Raw genomic sequence first — 18,192 nt, forward strand, 5'->3', positions numbered from 1 at the left:
AATAGTGGTTGGCCTCGCGCGCTTGATAACGCGGATAAGCGCTGTCAGACAAAGTGCGCACTCCTCCGCAGTCCGTCTGCTCACCACTAATATTGCAGCCAATTGATACACTCGCGTTGAATCCGAAAAACCACAAGTAACCACAGGATATCCCAGATCACTTAACTTGAATGTAGCATCAGCGTGAAACATTGTAAAACGTTTGGGAGAAGCGTATTACAGGCAAGCATCAATCAACGCTGCACTTGTTACACCAATCACGAAGGAGTCCTCGTCAGCCCCTTTGTCGACGATTCTCATCTTCACGAGGTCCGAATATGAAGGCTCGGTTACAATCTCCAGTTGGATTGAACATGTGTTGTTGAGCAAGCTTTTTCTTACCACCTTAATGCAGTTCTTGGTTCCTTGTAGACGACGCAAGTGCTTGGCGCAGTCTGATACTTCGTTTTGCGTTGGGTAGCCACGCGTAGGAGCGACAACGTCTGAGCTACGTCGCATATTACTCAAAAATGAGCTGGGGGAACTCCACAATAATCCTGTTGTAAAATGATTTTTTTCATTTCGTCAGTGATGACGGTTTTGTGAGATCCACGACAATCCACTTCATCAGGCCATTCAAGATCCATCCGATTGTAGAAAACTCGAAACCGACTTGATACTTCACAGCCCCGCACTTTCCACGAAACTTGCACGTACCATATAATTTACAAGTCACACTAGTGCAGCGCAATCGTCGCTCCCCCATTTCATGAACCTCACCATCAGAAACTCGGCATCTACACGTCGGAATTGTATGAGCTACCCGCGCACAACAGAACTCCAGGTCTTGAAACTTGGAGAGTGCACAAGATGAAGGCAATGTACACACAACTCCCAGCTGTAGATAACTCGAGGCATACTGCTAGTTCAATTGTCGCACGCTGAAGTGTCACCTGTTCTAGCTTGTCACTGACTGCACGCTGGAGTGTCACCCGCTCTAGCTGTGTCGCTGGGTCTCGTCAGTCAGTACCCCTTCTTGAGATCACTGGCTTCTTCCGTACGCTGCCCAAATGAATGAATGGGCTATGTGGGCTCTTCCGAAAATACTCGCAGATTAGAGTCGACCACTCTAATAAGGGCACTCTTCTGTGGAATTCTCTCTCAGATATGTGTTTTTACACTGTTTAACACGATTATCAGCCCGGTTCACTTTTGTGCTGTACAGTTTTCAGGTTTGTTCTGTATCCGGTCTCTGATTTACCTGTTCTGTCTGAAAAGTGTCGAGTTTTCGCCTAATCGTAAAACAAAACCCCTGTTAATAATTAGAAATTCCACCTCAAAAAACTATCAAATGTAAAGACTGCAATAATGAATAACCTGAAGTTTAGGATAGTGGATACGTATTATTTGTGGAAGTAAAATGGCGTCTCTTTGATGCAGTCACTTAGTTGGCACCGCAAGGATGAAGGAAGAGAAGACGCCGTCAGTGGTGGAAGTGCAGCACCAGATCCGCGCTAACGCGTCGCAGCTGCAGGATTACTTTTCGGACTTGTATGCTTGGGAGAAAGCAATCCACAAGGAAGACTCGGCGCGCAAACGGGCGGCGAAAACTGCGAAGAGCCCAACAGCGATCGCTGCTCCACCGCCGCGGACAGCAACAATCATCGGTGTTGACAGTAATGGAGAGAAAGTAAGCACAGCCAACGAGAAGAAACTTGATGCACACACTTACGACAAAGGATACAAACGGTGGGAGAAATTCGACGTGGTACGTCCCCCTTATTATCGTTCAAGTTGCTGTGGTTGGCGTGCTAAACTTTGCTGGTTTCTTGCCTGGTCCGCAGGACGCTGCATTGAAAGAAGCGGACGAAGACGAAGGTAATAAGCGACAGAACAAGCAACAATCGGCGTCAGTTCAGGCTTCAGGTACTGGTCCAAGTCGGGTGACTGCAACGAGCAACATTCCGGCCGCTTCGACCACTACAAAGACTCGGGAGGAGTTGGAGAAAGAAGAAGGCAACGCGCACTACAAGCGTGGTGACTATGTGGCTGCGATAAAGAGCTATACACGCTGTCTGGGCTACAATCCACAGAACGCAGTGGTGCTCTCTAACCGTGCCATGGCGTACTTGAAGAATCGCGAATTTGCCAATGCTGAAGACGACTGCACACTGGCACTAAAGTCTGACCCGGCCCATGTCAAATCGTACTCTCGTCGAGGAACTGCACGCAACGCGTTAGGAAAGCACCGACTAGCTCTGCTTGACTTCCATCGAGCCGCTATGTTGGATCCGAAGAGTCGACAAATCCAGACACAGTTGCAATCTACTCGAAATGTCATTCGAACGGCTATCAAACGCTCTCCAAAGCGAACGGAGTTCTCAATTGAAGTCGTTGGCGAAAGCCCAATGGCCAAGCAGACCCCATCAGAGCACTACGATGCGGAAAACAAGGAAAACGTTGGCTCACAACAACCTAAGACTTCTGATACGAAGAAGATAGCTCCCCCCATGCAGCAAACAGCTTCAATTTTACCGCCTTCTCCTGGAACTTTGTCTGTGGAATCGACGGTCGAAAAGACGAAGAAAACGAGTTCAGCCATTCTACCCAAGCTACCGAAGAAGGCACCTGCTAGTTCGTACGAGTTTGGGCGCGTATGGAAGACTCTTGCGTTGCGTGGAGATACAGAGCAGAAAAGTCAGTTGATTAACTTACGCGCCGAATATCTGCGCATGATCGATCCGCCGAGTCTGCGCACAGTTTTCAAAGCTGGGATGGAATCGGATGTACTGTGTGAAATCTTCCACACTCTCCGGCACGCCATACTGTCCTCATCAGGAGACACACCAGTGCCGAAGGAGGATAGTTCGTTTACACTTGCCTTCGCCAACGAGCTCACGAAGGTACCACGCTTCAACATGACGATCATGCTTCTGTCTGGTAACGAGAAAGAAGATATGGCTTGGGTAATCAAGCGTTTGGGAGAATTATTGAAGGATGACAACGACAACGAAATGCAAGAAGTAGCTAAACTCAACAAAGTGTACGAGCTACTCTGATACCATAGCAAAGCAATGCATCAGTTGATCTAACAAACGCGAGACATTATTTTCATCAATGAAGCGTTCTATCCTCCGCCTTACTTGCTGCAGCTCTTGGTCGCTATTCTGCATGTGGCGGCGTCGACGAGCGACGACTGCTTTAGCTCCTGCTCCGAGATCTTGTAGAACTTCTTGATAAGCTTGATGTCTCCGTCAGTCAGGTGCGTACCGAGCTCTTCGAACGGCACCTGCATGCCTTCCACCAGTGTCTCCACCTCCTTCAGCGTCTCATCGTCCGCATCGACTACGCAGACCACGAGCGATGTAGTGTCGTCATTGACACCGAATCGCTTAAAGGATTCGGATACGTTGCGTGATCCAGACATATTAAAGACCAGTTCGGCGTGTAGACTGCGCGTGGTCAAGCGGCTAGACGCATCGCACAGCAGAGCGCGCGAGGCAGCAGCATGAATCTGGAACGGGCCCGCGATCTGGCAAAAGAATTAACATCGGAACGAGTATTTGTTAGGCATGATACACCCAGTACGAAGTGGAAGCATTGCCAGCAGTACCAGGTGTGCATTGATCAGTGCGACGTCGAATTTCTTATCCAGCAGACCTTGTCGCAGCGCCTGACTGTTCTTCACGTCCGTGTAGTAACCCACGTGGAGCGTTCTGCAACATGGCAGAGTTAGATGGCGTGCGTGAGGAGTTGGCAGGCTTTCAGGTCCTTACCGGTTGCCAAAAAGCGCGTAGGTGTGCTTCTCCAACGTCATTGTGCTCGATTGGCAGTGGGGTGTTTCCAAAACGCGTACCATATTAAATGATACCTTTTCAAATCTGATGTTAGACACTCTATCTCTAAAAACAACACTTTGTGTTTTTAAAAGAACGTTTCTAAATTTAAATTAGAGAGTGGTTGCTGCTCCAGACTGGGATCATAAAAAAAGCCAACGAGCGGTTTTTGGCCAGCAGCACGTAGCTTCCAGCGAGTCTTCGGTGCGTGCTGTGGTATGATTGAGGGGACAAATAAAGAGGCTACCCAGTCCTCCAAACTGCACAACATTGTCAGGATGGAGAAGGGAGCAGCGTTGTTGTATCTGCTAAGTTGGCGCTACGTACAGTAACAACACTTATTAGGTATTTAATAAGGACCTCAAAACCCTTATTAAGGACTCCCAGTCTGGAGCAATAACACGTGCCCTTTTTATTGCCCCCTATTTAAGTGGTCTCATCGCAAAATTAATTGCATTTTACTAATAGTGCCCCCCCCCCCCCCCTTTTTTGGGGGGGGGGGCAGTAAAATAGTCCCTTTCGTGAAGTGGGCCTGTTACATTTTCCAAAAGTACACAAAACAGAACTTTGCTTACTCACATATCTTTGAGGGTTCAAACGACTACATACGCCATTTAGATCAACAAGGCCTAGCAAAGGCGAGCAGCGCTGAAAAATGCCACGGCAAATTGCGAAGCCATTCGTGCTTACGAATCGTAGCCTACGGGGACTCAATTTTTTTCACAAACTCAATTATCACGGTATTGTCGATACCAACTTGCACCGCTTGATTTCGGTGCGCGCGCAAATGGAATCTATGAGCATATCTGGTGTGCACGGATCGAAGTATTACGAGCCCCCACAGCTCGTAAGCCATCCCAGCAAACAGCTCGTAAGCCATCCCAGCAGCGTATGCACTATGCATTCAACTACCAAACAGCTCGCAGTCTGAACTTTCACAAACACTACATGGAAAAAAGGCTCGTGTCACGGCCCCGTCCTAGATGGAGACTTGCACTGGAACTGCGACCAAGCAGAAAAAAAATGTCGATGATTGTTACGAGAGTGACGTGGCAAATTCGTCTTGTTTCCGTGAACAACAGAGATGTCCCGCCGGTAGCCGCCGTGGCCTGATTAGCAAAGTGGTCCACCTTGGTCAACAAATGAGACGCTCTCAGTTGTGGCCGAGCATTGCGTCATCCTGCAAGCTGTCGCATCCAAAAGGCAGCTTCAAAATACGATTATGGGCCCTAGCGTTTGATTGGCTAAAACACATATCGACCAATGAGAGTAGAGTAGCAATTTCAACAGGGTCTCTGACACAGTTTGCTTGGATCGTGCGGTCCAACAACAGGACCTGTGTCATTTCCGGATTCTCTCCGCGGGGCTCAAGCGATCCTCTTTCACTTCTTTAATCTGTCACTGTAGCCATGGCTGACCACGTGGACAAGAAGCCGCGCATTGGCGAGGAGCTGTGCATCAACACGATCCGCATGCTGTCGGCTGATCAGCCGAGCGCCGGCAAGTCGGGCCACCCGGGTGCCCCCATGGGCTGCGCTCCCATGGCTCACGTGCTCTTCGGTAAGACGATGAAGTTCAACCCGAAGAACCCCAAGTGGAGCAACCGCGACCGCTTCGTGCTGTCGAACGGCCACGCCTGTGCGCTACAGTACAGTATGCTGCACCTGACGGGCTACGACCTGCCCATCGAGGAGCTCAAGAAGTTCCGCCAGTTCGGCTCCAAGGCCCCCGGCCACCCGGAGAACTTCTGCACGCCCGGTGTCGAGGTGTCGACGGGCCCGCTTGGCCAGGGTATTTCCAACGCCGTGGGTCTGGCCATCGCCGAGAAGCACCTGGCCGCCGAGTTCAACAAGGACGGCCTTGACATCGTCGACCACTACACGTACGTCATCTGCGGTGACGGCTGCCTGCAGGAGGGCGTTTCCTCGGAGGCCTCGTCGCTGGCCGGCCACTTGGGCCTGGGCAAGCTCATTGTGCTGTACGACGACAACAAGATCACCATCGACGGCCACACCAATCTCTCGTTCACCGAGGACGTGCAGAAGCGCTACGAGGCCTACGGCTGGCACGTGCAGGTCGTTGAGGACGGCAACTACGATCACGCCGCTATCCTCAAGGCCGTCGAGACGGCCAAGACTGTGACCGACAAGCCGTCGCTCATCAAGATCCGCACCATCATCGGCCTTGGCTCCAAGATCGAGAACACCCACTCGGTGCACGGTGCCCCTTTGAAGCCCGATGACCTGGCGGCCACTAAGGAGAAGTACGGCCTCAAGGGCTCGGAGACCTTCTTCGTCCCTGAACAGGTCAAGAAGTACTACGACAAGACTGCGTCGGGCGCGGAGCACGAGAAGAAGTGGAACGAGCTTTTCGCCAAGTACACTGAGAAGCACCCCAAGGAGGCTGCTGAGTTCACGCGCCGTATGGAAGGCAGGCTGCCGGCCGACTGGAAGAAGAACATGCCCAAGTACACGGCCGCGGACCCTAGCAAGGCTACTCGCCAGCACTCAGAAATCGCGCTGAACGCTGTGGCCACGGCTCTGCCCGAGATCGTGGGCGGATCGGCTGACTTGACCCCGTCCAACCTGACGCATCTGTCCATGTCGGGCGACTTCCAGAAGGACACTCCTATTGGCCGCTACATCCGCTTCGGTGTGCGTGAACACGGTATGGCCGCGATCTCGAACGGTCTGTTCGCCCACGGCGGTGTGCGTCCGTTCTGCGCTACCTTCTACAACTTCATCGGCTACGCTATGGGCGCCGTGCGTGTGAGCGCTCTGTCGCGCTTCGGTGTGATCTACGTGGCCACCCACGACTCGATCTTCCTGGGTGAGGACGGCCCGACCCACCAGCCCATTGAGATGAACGCGGCCCTGCGCGCCATGCCCAACATGTACGTGTACCGTCCGGCCGACGGCAACGAGACCGTGGGCGCCTACATCGCTGCTGTGGAGAACCAGCACAAGACGTCGGTGCTCGCTCTGACTCGTCAGGGCCTGCCGAACCTGGCCAACTCGACGGCCGAGGCTGTGGCCAAGGGTGCCTACATCATCGCCAACGTGGCCAATGGAGCCGAGGTGGAGTCGCTGGAGGGCGAGCCCAACCTGGTTCTGGTTGCCTCTGGCTCGGAGGTGTCGCTTGCAATCGACGCTGCTAAGCTACTGACCAGCTACAAGGTGCGCGTCGTGTCTGTGCCGTGCCGCGACCTGTTCGACGAGCAGTCGGTTGAGTACAAGAAGGAGATTATTGGAGAGGGCATCCCGACCATGAGCGTGGAGGCCGCCGCCACCTTCGGCTGGTCCACGTACTCGCACTCGCAGTTCGGTCTGGACCGCTTCGGTGCTTCGGCCACGATCGCGCAGCTGAAGGAGCAATTTGGCTTCAACCCCAACACGGTCGCTGACGAGGCCCGCAAGCTGGTCAAGTACTACGATGGCCGCTCGGCCCCGAGCCTCTTCGACCGCCCTGCCCCGCGTGTGCTTAAGGCTGCGGACCACTAGGCAAACTTCTAGCTTGTTGCTGACTCCGGTCGACGCAGTATAAAATGAAGCGGACGAATCTATTGAACCACTTCAACGTATGGCTCGTCTCACTGAATTTATCGAATCATGTATCTTCATGTTTCCTTGTTTGCTATTCGTCAAAATTACTGATCTCATTTCACCCTATCATAAGCGTGGAATCTTTCGGTTAGTAATTCAAATTTGAACTTCGACGGCAAGTTGCCAAGAACCTCTGCATGGCCGTCTTCCTGCGCTCCCAGTGACGAACGCCGCGGTTTATACCCACATCTGACAACGAGTATGGATCCATCGATTTCACCAGCATCTTCAGACAGCAGTTCTTCGTCTCCTTCTTCCACTAGAGGCCACAAGGTCCGTCCCAAGTCGACCAATAATCTTAAAAGAACGTCTGCCCGCAGAGAACTTAAACGCTCCATCGAGAAGAAGTTTCGACTGCGTTACACCTCACTACAACAAGCCTATGAGCAGCGACTAGAAGTACTGGCCGTGCGCGTCCAGGAGGTCGTGACTCAGCTGCATGAGGACGCCACTATCCAGTGTCTAAAGGAGAATGCACTAACCCACGAGTATGCGAGCGCTCGGCTAGGCGAAATCGTCCACGAGTGTTTCTACGGGGAGAGAGAACGTTACGTCAAGGCAATGAGCGACCAGATCGCGTGGCAAGCAAGTGATTTACGAGAGATTCAGCAGAAACTACGAGTTGTGCAGAAGAGAGAGCACAACGCACAAAGGCAGTGGAGACTAGCGCAACGAGACATTCAGGCACTACATCACCAATTGGATGTGAGGGTGAAGGAGTTACAGGAGCATAACAAACGGGAAATAGACTTCAGGACGCGGTGTCGAGCTGTGATTGCAGAGCGAGATGCAGCGAGGAAGGAAGTGGACGTGCTGAAGCAGAATGTACAGGCGATCGAGACGTTGGAGCAGGAACATGAAGCACTAAAAGGGAGAATGCAACAAAAAGAGAAAGAGGGACTAGCTGCACGTGGCGAACTGGATCGGAGTATTAAACAGTTGCAAGAGGCGAAGAATGTGAGTTTGGTGGAAATTTCTTGCTACATTAGTAGTACATTGACATTTCTATGTTGTTGTGGTGCAGAAATTGGAGCTGGAAAAGCAGGCGAGTGAACAAGAAGTGACTCATTTAAAGCATTTGCTGTCGATGTCTGAGAGTAAAATGTGCGAGGTAGCACAAGCCTTGCACCAATTGCAGAGCGAGGATTATCCAGCCAAACTGGCACGTATGGAATCGGAACTTGCACATCAACAGCAAATGGCAACTCTTGCTGAAAAAGACCACGAGGATCTGAAGAGAAGATACCAAGAGTTCGGCGAACAGGTGGAGCAGTATATGAATGAGCAGACGCAGGAAAAGGCCGCGATTGCTTTGAAAGGTGAAGAGCAGGTAAAGCAGCTGCAGACTCAACTAGAGATAGTTGGACGACAAGCTCAGGATGCGCTTAAAACCAAGCAGAATGAGGTCACAAGGGTGATGGATCAGCTGAAATTTAGACAAGAAGCGTTGAACAAAGCGGAGAAGAAGCTTGCGTCACTCGAAGAGTCTGCGAAAGCGACGGAAGCTCAACAGGTCGAGACGAACCTGCGACATGAGAAGCAAGTTGGAGGCTTGGAGAAGGAGATCGTTCGGTGGCGACATGCACTGGAAAAGGAGCAGGAGAAGGTGGCCAGTCTTCAGAACGCACTTGCAGAGACTAAAGACAAGTACGAGCGCAAGATCGTGTCCCTTCAAGACGCTATAACTCGGCAAAACCGCCAAGGTGCTCAAGAGAAAGAGCTGGAGGCTCGTACACGCTGGCAAAATGAATTTGTTGCGAAACAAGACGCGCGAATTCAGGAGCTGAAGGAGAAATACGATACTGCGCTGGAGAACCAACAAGCGGAGCTGCTTCAAGCTCGGCAGATGGCACTGGACACGGCGAATGCTGCAGCTGCGAAGTGGGAGAAGGCAAAGCTCGCACAAAAGCAGGAGGAGGATCTTGAAAGACGAAGAAGAGCTGAGGATGCAGTTCGTGAAAAGGATCGTAAGGAAGAGCAGCGAGCGCTCCAAATGGCACAGAAGCGCATGCAGCAAGAGTTTGATGAGCGGGAGAAGCGCCTTATGGAGCGTGAAAGAGCTTTAATGGAGAAAGAGAAACGCGTGGAACGTCAACAAGAAGAGGCCAAGAAGACGGCAAGTTCCTTACCGATAGCCTCTACACCGAGTGTCGTCGTCTTGAATGTGAACTCCACTGATGAAGAGGTTGACGATAATCAGGGCTCAGAGAGTGCACTGGTTAAAGTGGCCTCGAAATCCCGTCGACACAGTGAAAAGTTTGGTCGACAAGAGGTGGAAGGAGGGAATAATATTCCCTTAGCACAGCATACAGCAGAGCTACAAGCGAATGAAGCTCAAGCTGCTTTACGGGCGGAAGAGCGAGTGCAGAAACTCATGCAGGAGTTCCAGGAACGCAAAGAGTCCGAGTTTCGAGCAGCGATGGTGAATGTGAGGAAGGGTATTCAAAAACTGGAGGTCTCGTTAGAGGAAACGAGGGCGGAGAAGAAACGGATTGAAGAGCAGCTACTGAGTGAACGCCAGGCTTTCGTTGCTCTGAAGAACGAGTATGGAGAGGCCAAGGATGCCAAGCGTACAGTCGTGCAGAGACTGGAGGAAGCTAACGAGAATATCGGCAAACTTCGGACTGTAGTAGGAGATCTGCAAGCCAAGTGTCAGTCGCTCGAGGAGCAGTGCAAGTCCACAGTTGTTCAGAAAGAGGAGTGTGAGGCTATAGCTGCTACTGCTCAGAAATCGAACGACCACCTTCGTGAGCAGCTTACGCGTCTTACCGAAGCGGCTGCTCATCTTGAAAACTCTCTGGACACGTCGGTGGAATCAAGTGAACAGTCGAAGAAGGAATTGCTAGACCGGATTGCAGTACTCGAACACCATATTCAAGCTCGAGAAGAACATTTCGAAGCGGAAATGTCAGCTATGGAGGAGGAAAATACGCGCGAGTTGCGGAATGTATCTTCGCAGTATGATACGAATCTCCGTAAACTGCAGGATACAATTGACACTGTGCAACAGGGATATATGGAACAGGAAGCGAAGGCTAAGCAACTGGGATCAACTGTGCGTGAGCTTACTGCTGCCAAGGATTCTCTGTTGACTTTGGTGGAAAATATGAAGACCGAGAGCTCGAAGCAGAGAAAAGATTTCGCTGATCTTTCGCGAATGCACAAGAACCTTTCTGAATCGATGAATGGCCGTGTAAATGCTGTAAACGAAGCTCTAGAAGAAGAGCGAAGTCGACGTGTTAGTGCTGAAATGAGGGCACTAAAGGCAGAGAAACTTGCTGAGCATATCAAGAGCGATCGAGAGAGATGTTTGCGTACTTGTCGTCAGAACCTTCAGCAACTGGCGCGTGAATGGAAGGAAGTTCGCAAAGGTGTTTCGAGTGAAATGAACGTTGGCTGGGTGTATTTGCAGAAGGAGCTTGCTGTGGCAGGTGTAGAGTGGAGAAAGCGCACAGAGGAGCTCTTACAGGAGGCTGATACAGTGTGGACACGTAAAGCCAAGCAGGATAAGCAAGAATGGAAGAAACGTTTAAGTCAAAAAGACAAGGAAATGGATGGACTACTCTCAAGCCAGCGTGTAAACGACCAGACCAAATACGACCAAGTGGTTGCCAGACTAGAGAAAAAGGCACAAGAACTGGAAGAGCTGGAGACGCGACTCACGACACAAATGGATTTAAACTCCGACTTACAACGAAGTGTGCAGAGACTTGAAGAAGACCATAGACTTGGACTAGTGGAGCTGTCGAGCCTACAAGAGCGATTATCTGCTGCACAGATTGCTACCCAACAAGAAACGAAAGAAAAGGATCGAGTGAGTGCTCTTTTGAAGACGCAGAAGGCTATGTGCGATAAATACCGTAGTTTTGCTTCTTCAGTGGCTAAACAAGGTGGAGCAGAACTCACAGACAGCGTATTGAATGACGATAACGCGGACATTGAGAACGAACACTCTGCTTGGAATGTTCGAATGTTTTCTGATGAACTGACGAAGCTAGCAACGCGTCTTCAAGAAACACAAGCACAAGCGATTCACAAGGCCATTGCAGAGGCTACTGTGGACACAAAGGAAGGTGTGAGTGCGCCTTTGTTATCGGAGTTGGAAGCTGCAAAAAGTGCTTTGAAGTTTTTGTGGGGCGAGACAACGCCTGATACCGATAATGGTGAGTATGATGGGCACCTTCCATGGTACGTCCGTGCTGCCCGGACGGTGAGAAAGGAGAGGGATGCGCACGACCAAATGGTGTCAACAATGCAACGAGATCTTGCTGCGAAAGAAGCGGAGAACAAGGAAATATTAGACAGCAAAAAGAAGTGGCAAGAAGCAAACAACTTGCTTCGCTTTGAAAAGGACACGTTGCTACGGGAGATGGAGCTACTTCGACAGACAATGCAGAAGCGAAAAGAACAAGAGTTACAGGAACTCCAGGCGGAGTGTAATGTACGCATCGAGCAATTGAAGCAGCGCCATGATCGAGCAATTATGAAGTCTGACCAGGACTATGAGGTTTGTTTTTCGCATTGTGTTGCTGCACTATCCAGCTAATATTAACAGCATTCGCGTGTAGACTGCGATGAATCAATTGCGAGATATGCTGGAGTCGGAGCGACGAGCCACGAGCCATGCGAAGAACGAGCTTATCGAGTTGGTATGTTGGATGCATGCATGAATATCAAGATACTTGACTAACGATAAAATTCTCGCAGAAAATGACATTAGAACGCACTGAAGACGAATTGAAAGAAGCGCAGCAAAAGCTGAACAAAGAGACTGATGAACTTCGAGAAACTGTAGGTATTTACCGACTATTTTAATAGGCAGATTGTTAATTGTTTGTGTGATACAGGTCAGTAAGTGGAAAAGGAAAGCCAAGTTAGCCATGAAGAACGGTGGCACTGGAGTATCATCAAAGACGAACTTGCACATGTCGTCATCGTCTATGGGAACGGAAGAGGACTCAGACGCATCATACCGCATGATGTATCCACAGTCGCGACGAGCATCCAACGCCATGGCAGATCTATCGAGTCTCATGGAGCAGTCTCTTGTCAGCATCCGAAAGGAATCATTGGTGCCTCCACGTCGCCGATAGACAGTAGTCCACATGCATTTTAGTCGTGTTGAATGACGCACACGCGCAGGTGTACACAAATGTATTGATTTATTGCTGCAACAGCTCCTGCTTCCAAAGAGCAAGCAGCTTGCGCAGCTCGGGCTCCTTGCCAATCACCAACTTCTTGGCTGCTAGTGCGCGCTGTCCACTACCGTTCGTCGTGACGAGCACCTCGTAATCTTCACCGCTCGTGTCGTCGAAGTCGTGCAGCTCGACGTGACCCGATACATCATCGCCACTCTCCCATGCGAACTTAACGGACAGCTCATAGCCGCAGCGCTTCTTGCCGCGACTAAAGACAATCTGCTCCACCATTACAACTCGTCAGCCACACGTGGTATCTCCGTCAAATATCCTGAAATTACATACCTTGGCCTCACCGTCGCAGCGTGCAAAGGACGTGGCCTTGATGGACAGTCCCTGTGCTTCGTCCTCGAAGCTAAATGACTCAAGGATGTGATGTTTGAGCCGCTCGCGAGCCCACTCGGACTTGTCGCGCTCCTCCCTGATCCACAGCAATTAAAAAAAGTCAGAAAAATTGTTATATATGATATCGACTGATAGCTTCGCAGCGTACCAAGTGCCTGCACTGTTCCAGACCGAGCTAGAGTCGCTCCGACTAATAGGAGCCGTCACCGCCGCCGCGTTGTCGATCCGCACGGGAGTGAAGTCCTACAATGCCATTCCACCGTTAATTAACCGGTTTAGACGCAACAACAGCATAAATTAAGGGAGCAATAGCAAGCAAACCTGCGACGTCTTGGGGATCGTCTTCATCCAGCCGTGGTAGCCGCTGTGGAGCTTCTCGTCGTCCGACATGGTGAGCCGATCAATCCTTTGCTGGAATATTCGATTGTGTCACGATGCCAGATGATGCATGTTATATTTTCACCAATCAACAACGATGCCATTCTCTATTGGTCAAAATTTATCACCTCAATATTAACCAATCTGCATCTTCATCCATTCACAATAACAAGGCGTCCTGCTGGCCATGACGAGTGTCTGGAGCGCGCACGTGACCAAGGAGGGGCGGACGTACTACTACAACCGCAGCACCAAGCAGAGCGCATGGGAGAAGCCCGCTGACTTTGACGGTGAAGAGCCCAGCGCCGCTTCAGCGGCCCCATCGTCGTCCAAGAAGGCTGAATGGGAGGAGCTCTGGGACCCCAAGAACGAGCGCGCCTACTACTACAACCGCGCGACGCGTAAGACCCAATGGCAGCGACCCGAGGGTGTTGAAATCAAGCCTCACGCTGGAGCCACAGAGAAGCACAGGCACCACAGCAAGACCAAGAAGAGCGAGGAGGCCACTAATAAGGACGAGACTGCGGAGTCTGAGGAGACTCAGAATCAGAGAGTTGAAGTCAAGAATCAGACTCAAGAAGAAGAAGAACTTGCACAAGAAACAACGACCCACTCAAAGAAGAAGAAAAAGAAAACCAAGAGAGAAAAGGTGGAGCACGTACCGGTCGAGAGCCAGAGGAAGAGACGTCGACAGGACGAGAAGAGACTCATTATCTGGGACGACGAGGAGCAGGACCATGATGCTACTAAAGATATTGAAGAGAAAGACACGGAGGACGGCAAAGAAGCTACCAGATTGTTGCAAGAGCTGTCCAAGACTGACGCTATCATGGAGGCCAATGTATTGGCTGTAATTAACGGTTTCCTGAGAGCTCATACCGAATCCAATGGCCCTGAAATTCTTGTGGAGAAGCTGTCGTCGTCGTACCGCGGCCATGCGCAGATGATTGGACTTGTTGCGTCCTGGTTGGACACTTTACCAGTCTCTACAACGGCGTTGGAGAACAAAATGACATTCGATGTGAACGAAGGAGCGGTGATTGCCAATAAAGGCGCGTCGTGGGACCCAGCGGAGGAAATTCTGTACAATCATCTGAAAGATATGATCAACGAGAACTACGACCCCAAACTCGTGTCGAATGTACTGAGTGGGTCCGCAATGGAGCCGGAGTGGCTGACCCAAATGCTGAACGACCGAAAGTGGCGACTGATGCTGATTGAACTCGCGGAAACGCACAAGGTTTGTGATGTTGGGACTGATTCTGTAGGATTATCAGTGATGATTTTGTGTTGGTTGTTGTAGACGTGTACGTTGCTTCAGTATGCAATTCGGCGCATCTCGGAAGCAGGTCATCACAAGGAAATCGCATCTATCACCAGTGCAAATGCGTTCTTCCCGGTGTTTAGTGGGGTTCTATTGGATGCCTTCAGTCGAGTAAGTGTGCTTCGACATCGTTGTTGACTAATGGTTGGTCATTACTGAGTGTTGTTTCTATGGCTGACAGATTCCATTTGCTAACGAAGAAGAAGTAGTGGAGGACATTGCAGCCTTGAAGAAGGTTTGCTGCCAGTCTTCGCACTCGTACGTCTACGCACAAGAACTGCTCTGCTCGATGGACGACAAGTTGTACTTGATGCAGAAAGATGCGGTTGTTACTAGCGCCGAGTACACGCACATTCGTATGGTACGTTCGAAGTTGAACCGTGTACATGGAGAGCTCCAGGAAACAGCCAGCAGTAGATTTGGAGCGAAGATTGTTCCGTTCCACATTTTGCGTCGCCGATACATTTACGACTCGAACTCGAAGTTCTGTGACGCGATCCTGTCGATCGTGAAGACGAAGAAGTGTTTGGAATTGAGTGCAGAGGTGTTGGCAAAGGAATATCAAACGTCCAAGACGCCACCACCCGTAGCTCACCTTCGAGACCCCATGGTACGATCACGCTTCTTTGGAGGGCGTCAGATGACTGGTGTAGTAACTTTGGTTAACGTTGTGCTAGGTCCTGTCAAGTCTGCTAGATCGACTGTTCAATCCTTCGGACTCGATCTCGCCGGCATTCGTTCAGAACTGCGTGTTTCTGTTGGCTTATGCCGCGTCCACGAAGGACGAACGGAGTTTACTGCAAACAGGAGTCCAGGGATCGTCGAATCAGGTCGAAGTTGACGATGACGGCGTTGAATCTACAAAGAAAGCTCTGGTCGAGGCGTCAGCAATCTGCAAGTCGGACCACACTCTTGGTTACAATGTGAGTCATGTAGTATCATCTTCACAGTTACACGATAAACTGACCATCATGTCTTCTGTTGCTACCAGATGAATCAATCGGGAGTAGTGGATAAGCTGATCTCGGTGATGTCCGTCCCTGTCGTGTCCATGGGTGTGTTGCACTGGCTGGAGGTTCTCCTCACATCTCCAGGGTTCTTCAGCAGTACACCACTGCACATTTGCTTCCCCAGTTTGCTGCGAATACTGAAGGCTTCTATTAAGCTCCACGTTGCTCAGTGGCCGATCTCATTTGGTGTATTGGTGACGTCGTTGCGACTGCATCCTGACGTGAACCCAGTGAAGGCTTTGGAGCTGAAGAGAGAAACACTTCGATGTATGGTGTTCATGATCACGAGTGGCTACGTGTTGCCTGTACTGGAGTTTGTGTTCACGAACACTTTGGAACTTGATCAAGCGCTATTGCGAAACTTTATCACGATGCTGTTTGCACGTATCGCTCCGCCGTTTTCGCCCAAGTTTTCTGTGGCTTTGACTAAAATTCTGACACACCCGAAGGTGCAAACTGCTATCAAGTCGTGTCCACCCGAGAGCAGGATGAAGCTGCGAGGGTTTGTGAGTTTCTGTAAGAAGAACCAAAACGTGTTGTCGTCGGATCAGTTGCATTCACTTACGGTCATCCAGGAAGGAAGAGATTAAATACAGCACAAGTGTGAATACATGTATTGATTCAGGATCAACATGAAAGGAGTTTTGAGAACCAGATGAGCTCAAAGCGGCATGGCCTTGTCCACGATTTCTTTCGGGACGCCTGCGCTCAAGCACTCGTGACGCGAGATGAGCTTCTCGCGCGTGGTTCGAATTTCCTCTCGCTTCTGTTCACCTTCCACTTGGCATTTGGCCAGGTCTTTCTGCCGTTGGATCTCGCAGTCAACAAGCCGCTGCTTCCCTTCTTTACCCATGAACGAAACGTGTTTGGCTTCTTGGGTATCAAACAGTCCAATCGCTCTACGCGAAAACATTTCAAGCACATTACTGGTGTGTCCTTGTGCGGTATGATGGACAAACGCTGTGTCCGAGGGAAGAGGGGACAAGTCAGGTTGTTGGCTTGAACTAAAGTCCACTATTTCTTGCACCCGATAACTTGGTTCGTCCGTGGCTCGCTGTTTCTTGGGCGGCGTTTTTTCTTCACTGTCGGTCGCCGATCGCTTCAGAGTGCCAGGTTGTCCACCGTCCGCTATTCCGAACAGTGGTGCCAAGTTGTCGTAGTGTGGATAGCGCTGGCGGACTCCGTCCTTGACCTTCTGAGTGGCTGCGCCACTGTGATAAGCAGCATATTGTCCAGCCTTCGAGAGCCATTTGTCCACAGCCTTGCATTTGTTCTTCATGCGGGAGATTTTATGGTCGACAGCATCCGCGTTGCGAGTGATCCCATGCGTGCTAAGGTCTCGAACGATTTCCTCGCACAGCTTCTTGTGAGACTCGGATTGCCAGCGTTTCTGATTCTCAGGGGTAAGCAACCAGCGCAAAAGCACATCTTCTGATGTCGGTCCCCCGGGAGTGGCGCTATCGGCGTCCCAGTTCACCATGAAAATTGCAATATCGCTTAGGACAAGTTTCAACGAACTACCCGTTTGAACACTAACGGGCCCAAGAGAAACAAACTTAACGCCTTGTCGCTTTTACTCAAAGAGCGCCAAAGAAAAAGCAGTAAAAGAATCTAACGCTGTGGAAATGGACAGCTTTGAAGGAGACTAAGAGCTACTTGACGTACAAGAAATCTTTGCTTGTGCCTCTGCTAGCGGCAAGGCAAAGTCGATGTCCTCACTTAGGACGCCTTCTTTCTGCAGCTCGTATCTCGCTTTAGTCACCTCCACCCGGTATCTCATAATATTAATGCTTTGCCTCAGTTGCTCGTCGGACTTGGCCATCGCTTTCTGCTTCTTGGCGTTCGTTGCTCGCATCGCCAATCCACCTCGCGAAGCTTCTTGCCAGTCTCAAGCACTCTCTCGCTGCTCTTTTGCGTGTGGTTTAGCATCACCTCCCCAAATTTCTGCTGCAACGCCGGTGGAAACTCGGCCACACGAAAACTCTGCTCAAAGCAATTGGATCCCATGGCACCGTAAGGCACGACCTTGCGCACGGAGTCGATGGCACTTGGCTCCGACTTGTTCTTCATGTCGCCGACATCCACTTCAGCCGCATCATGACACGGATCTTAGTTGTCTGCCTTGCGATTGTTGCTCGTAGAATGTTTCGTGGTCGACATCTTTTTGCTCGTGGTTCTTGTTTTCGTTCTTGCCATTTGCGGCCCAAGCACAGGAAGGAACTCGCAGAATAGAGGACATTTGGCTAGCATTTTTGCCAACGTGTAAGGATTTCGTTCGCACTGAGGCGGTTCGCTTCAAGCCATTTCAGAACCGAGTTAAACTCGCGTTCAAAACGACGAACTTTGGATTCGATAGCTTTTTCAGTGCGGTGACTAATTCCATTGAGCTTTAGCTCATGGAGAATCTCCAGTACAGCCTCATCACGCCTCCCCTTAGTGTACACAAGTGGATGTTGCATGGCGTCCGCCGTCAAGTCTGCCATCACCTGTAAGCAGATTACTTAACTACAAACTTGTTGC

General features: G+C 50.6%; 8 protein-coding genes across 9 annotated transcripts; 4 read left to right on the forward strand and 4 right to left on the reverse strand.

Annotated features, from left to right (window-relative positions):
• The first annotated feature begins 1,396 nt into the window (after positions 1-1,396).
• PPTG_00909 (hypothetical protein) lies at positions 1,397-3,118 on the forward strand. Its single transcript, XM_008892483.1, has 2 exons — positions 1,397-1,747; positions 1,824-3,118. The coding sequence occupies exons 1-2, from the start codon at positions 1,442-1,444 to the stop codon at positions 3,036-3,038; spliced, it is 1,521 nt and encodes a 506-aa protein (XP_008890731.1). The 5' UTR covers positions 1,397-1,441; the 3' UTR covers positions 3,039-3,118.
• On the reverse strand, positions 2,941-3,843 carry PPTG_00910 (hypothetical protein). The gene is made up of 3 exons (XM_008892484.1): positions 3,756-3,843; positions 3,593-3,695; positions 2,941-3,511 (listed from the first exon to the last, which is right to left on the reverse strand). Exons 1-3 carry the CDS (start codon positions 3,836-3,838, stop codon positions 3,119-3,121), a joined length of 579 nt encoding a protein of 192 aa, XP_008890732.1. The 5' UTR covers positions 3,839-3,843; the 3' UTR covers positions 2,941-3,118.
• Positions 3,844-5,224: 1,381 nt separating this feature from the next.
• PPTG_00911 (transketolase) lies at positions 5,225-7,315 on the forward strand (the record flags this gene model as incomplete). The annotated part of the gene is made up of 1 exon (XM_008892485.1): positions 5,225-7,315. The coding sequence occupies one exon, from the start codon at positions 5,225-5,227 to the stop codon at positions 7,313-7,315; it is 2,091 nt and encodes a 696-aa protein (XP_008890733.1).
• Positions 7,316-7,618: 303 nt separating this feature from the next.
• Positions 7,619-12,510, forward strand: PPTG_00912 (hypothetical protein; the record flags this gene model as incomplete). Its single annotated transcript, XM_008892486.1, has 5 exons — positions 7,619-8,374; positions 8,442-11,924; positions 11,986-12,066; positions 12,125-12,208; positions 12,265-12,510. 5 exons carry the CDS (start codon positions 7,619-7,621, stop codon positions 12,508-12,510), a joined length of 4,650 nt encoding a protein of 1,549 aa, XP_008890734.1.
• PPTG_00913 (hypothetical protein) lies at positions 12,139-13,394 on the reverse strand. Its single transcript, XM_008892487.1, has 4 exons — positions 13,282-13,394; positions 13,109-13,203; positions 12,901-13,036; positions 12,139-12,834 (listed from the first exon to the last, which is right to left on the reverse strand). The coding sequence occupies exons 1-4, from the start codon at positions 13,348-13,350 to the stop codon at positions 12,580-12,582; spliced, it is 555 nt and encodes a 184-aa protein (XP_008890735.1). The 5' UTR covers positions 13,351-13,394; the 3' UTR covers positions 12,139-12,579.
• An 82-nt stretch (positions 13,395-13,476) lies between these two features.
• PPTG_00914 lies at positions 13,477-17,953 on the forward strand. 2 transcript variants are annotated; one of them, XM_008892488.1, is made up of 5 exons: positions 13,477-14,578; positions 14,642-14,773; positions 14,844-15,272; positions 15,340-15,585; positions 15,654-17,953. In XM_008892488.1, exons 1-5 carry the CDS (start codon positions 13,526-13,528, stop codon positions 16,260-16,262), a joined length of 2,469 nt encoding a protein of 822 aa, XP_008890736.1. In that variant the 5' UTR covers positions 13,477-13,525; the 3' UTR covers positions 16,263-17,953. The 2 variants fall into 2 exon arrangements, with proteins under 2 accessions (XP_008890736.1, XP_008890737.1); XM_008892489.1 differs by having other exon boundaries at positions 14,844-15,585.
• PPTG_00915 (hypothetical protein) lies at positions 16,334-17,152 on the reverse strand (the record flags this gene model as incomplete). The annotated part of the gene is made up of 1 exon (XM_008892490.1): positions 16,334-17,152. One exon carries the CDS (start codon positions 17,150-17,152, stop codon positions 16,334-16,336), a length of 819 nt encoding a protein of 272 aa, XP_008890738.1.
• Positions 17,470-18,155, reverse strand: PPTG_00916 (hypothetical protein; the record flags this gene model as incomplete). The annotated part of the gene is made up of 2 exons (XM_008892491.1): positions 17,470-17,756; positions 17,954-18,155. The coding sequence occupies 2 exons, from the start codon at positions 18,153-18,155 to the stop codon at positions 17,470-17,472; spliced, it is 489 nt and encodes a 162-aa protein (XP_008890739.1).
• Between the last annotated feature and the right edge of the window lie 37 nt (positions 18,156-18,192).

Source organism: Phytophthora parasitica, assembly GCF_000247585.1.
Source record: "Phytophthora parasitica INRA-310 unplaced genomic scaffold supercont2.1, whole genome shotgun sequence".
In the NCBI taxonomy this organism is placed as follows: Eukaryota; Oomycota; class Peronosporomycetes; order Peronosporales; family Peronosporaceae; genus Phytophthora; species Phytophthora nicotianae.

What these genes read in the sequence shown, in the direction of transcription:
- PPTG_00909 (XM_008892483.1), top strand. Translation starts at nt 1,442, where the DNA reads ATGAAGGAAGAGAAGACGCCGTCAGTGGTGGAAGTGCAGCACCAGATC. An exon ending in GGTGGGAGAAATTCGACGTG is followed by an intron (nt 1,748 to 1,823) that starts GTACGTCCCCCT and finishes CCTGGTCCGCAG; the next exon opens with GACGCTGCATTGAAAGAAGC.
- PPTG_00914 (XM_008892488.1), top strand. Translation starts at nt 13,526, where the DNA reads ATGACGAGTGTCTGGAGCGCGCACGTGACCAAGGAGGGGCGGACGTAC. An exon ending in AACTCGCGGAAACGCACAAG is followed by an intron (nt 14,579 to 14,641) that starts GTTTGTGATGTT and finishes TGGTTGTTGTAG; the next exon opens with ACGTGTACGTTGCTTCAGTA. An exon ending in ACCACACTCTTGGTTACAAT is followed by an intron (nt 15,586 to 15,653) that starts GTGAGTCATGTA and finishes TGTTGCTACCAG; the next exon opens with ATGAATCAATCGGGAGTAGT.
- PPTG_00913 (XM_008892487.1), bottom strand. Translation starts at nt 13,350, where the DNA reads ATGTCGGACGACGAGAAGCTCCACAGCGGCTACCACGGCTGGATGAAG. An exon ending in CGATCCCCAAGACGTCGCAG is followed by an intron (nt 13,204 to 13,281) that starts GTTTGCTTGCTA and finishes ATGGCATTGTAG; the next exon opens with GACTTCACTCCCGTGCGGAT. An exon ending in GCTGCGACGGTGAGGCCAAG is followed by an intron (nt 12,835 to 12,900) that starts GTATGTAATTTC and finishes ATGGTGGAGCAG; the next exon opens with ATTGTCTTTAGTCGCGGCAA.
- PPTG_00910 (XM_008892484.1), bottom strand. Translation starts at nt 3,838, where the DNA reads ATGGTACGCGTTTTGGAAACACCCCACTGCCAATCGAGCACAATGACG. An exon ending in TACGCGCTTTTTGGCAACCG is followed by an intron (nt 3,696 to 3,755) that starts GTAAGGACCTGA and finishes GCCATGTTGCAG; the next exon opens with AACGCTCCACGTGGGTTACT. An exon ending in CACTGATCAATGCACACCTG is followed by an intron (nt 3,512 to 3,592) that starts GTACTGCTGGCA and finishes TTCTTTTGCCAG; the next exon opens with ATCGCGGGCCCGTTCCAGAT.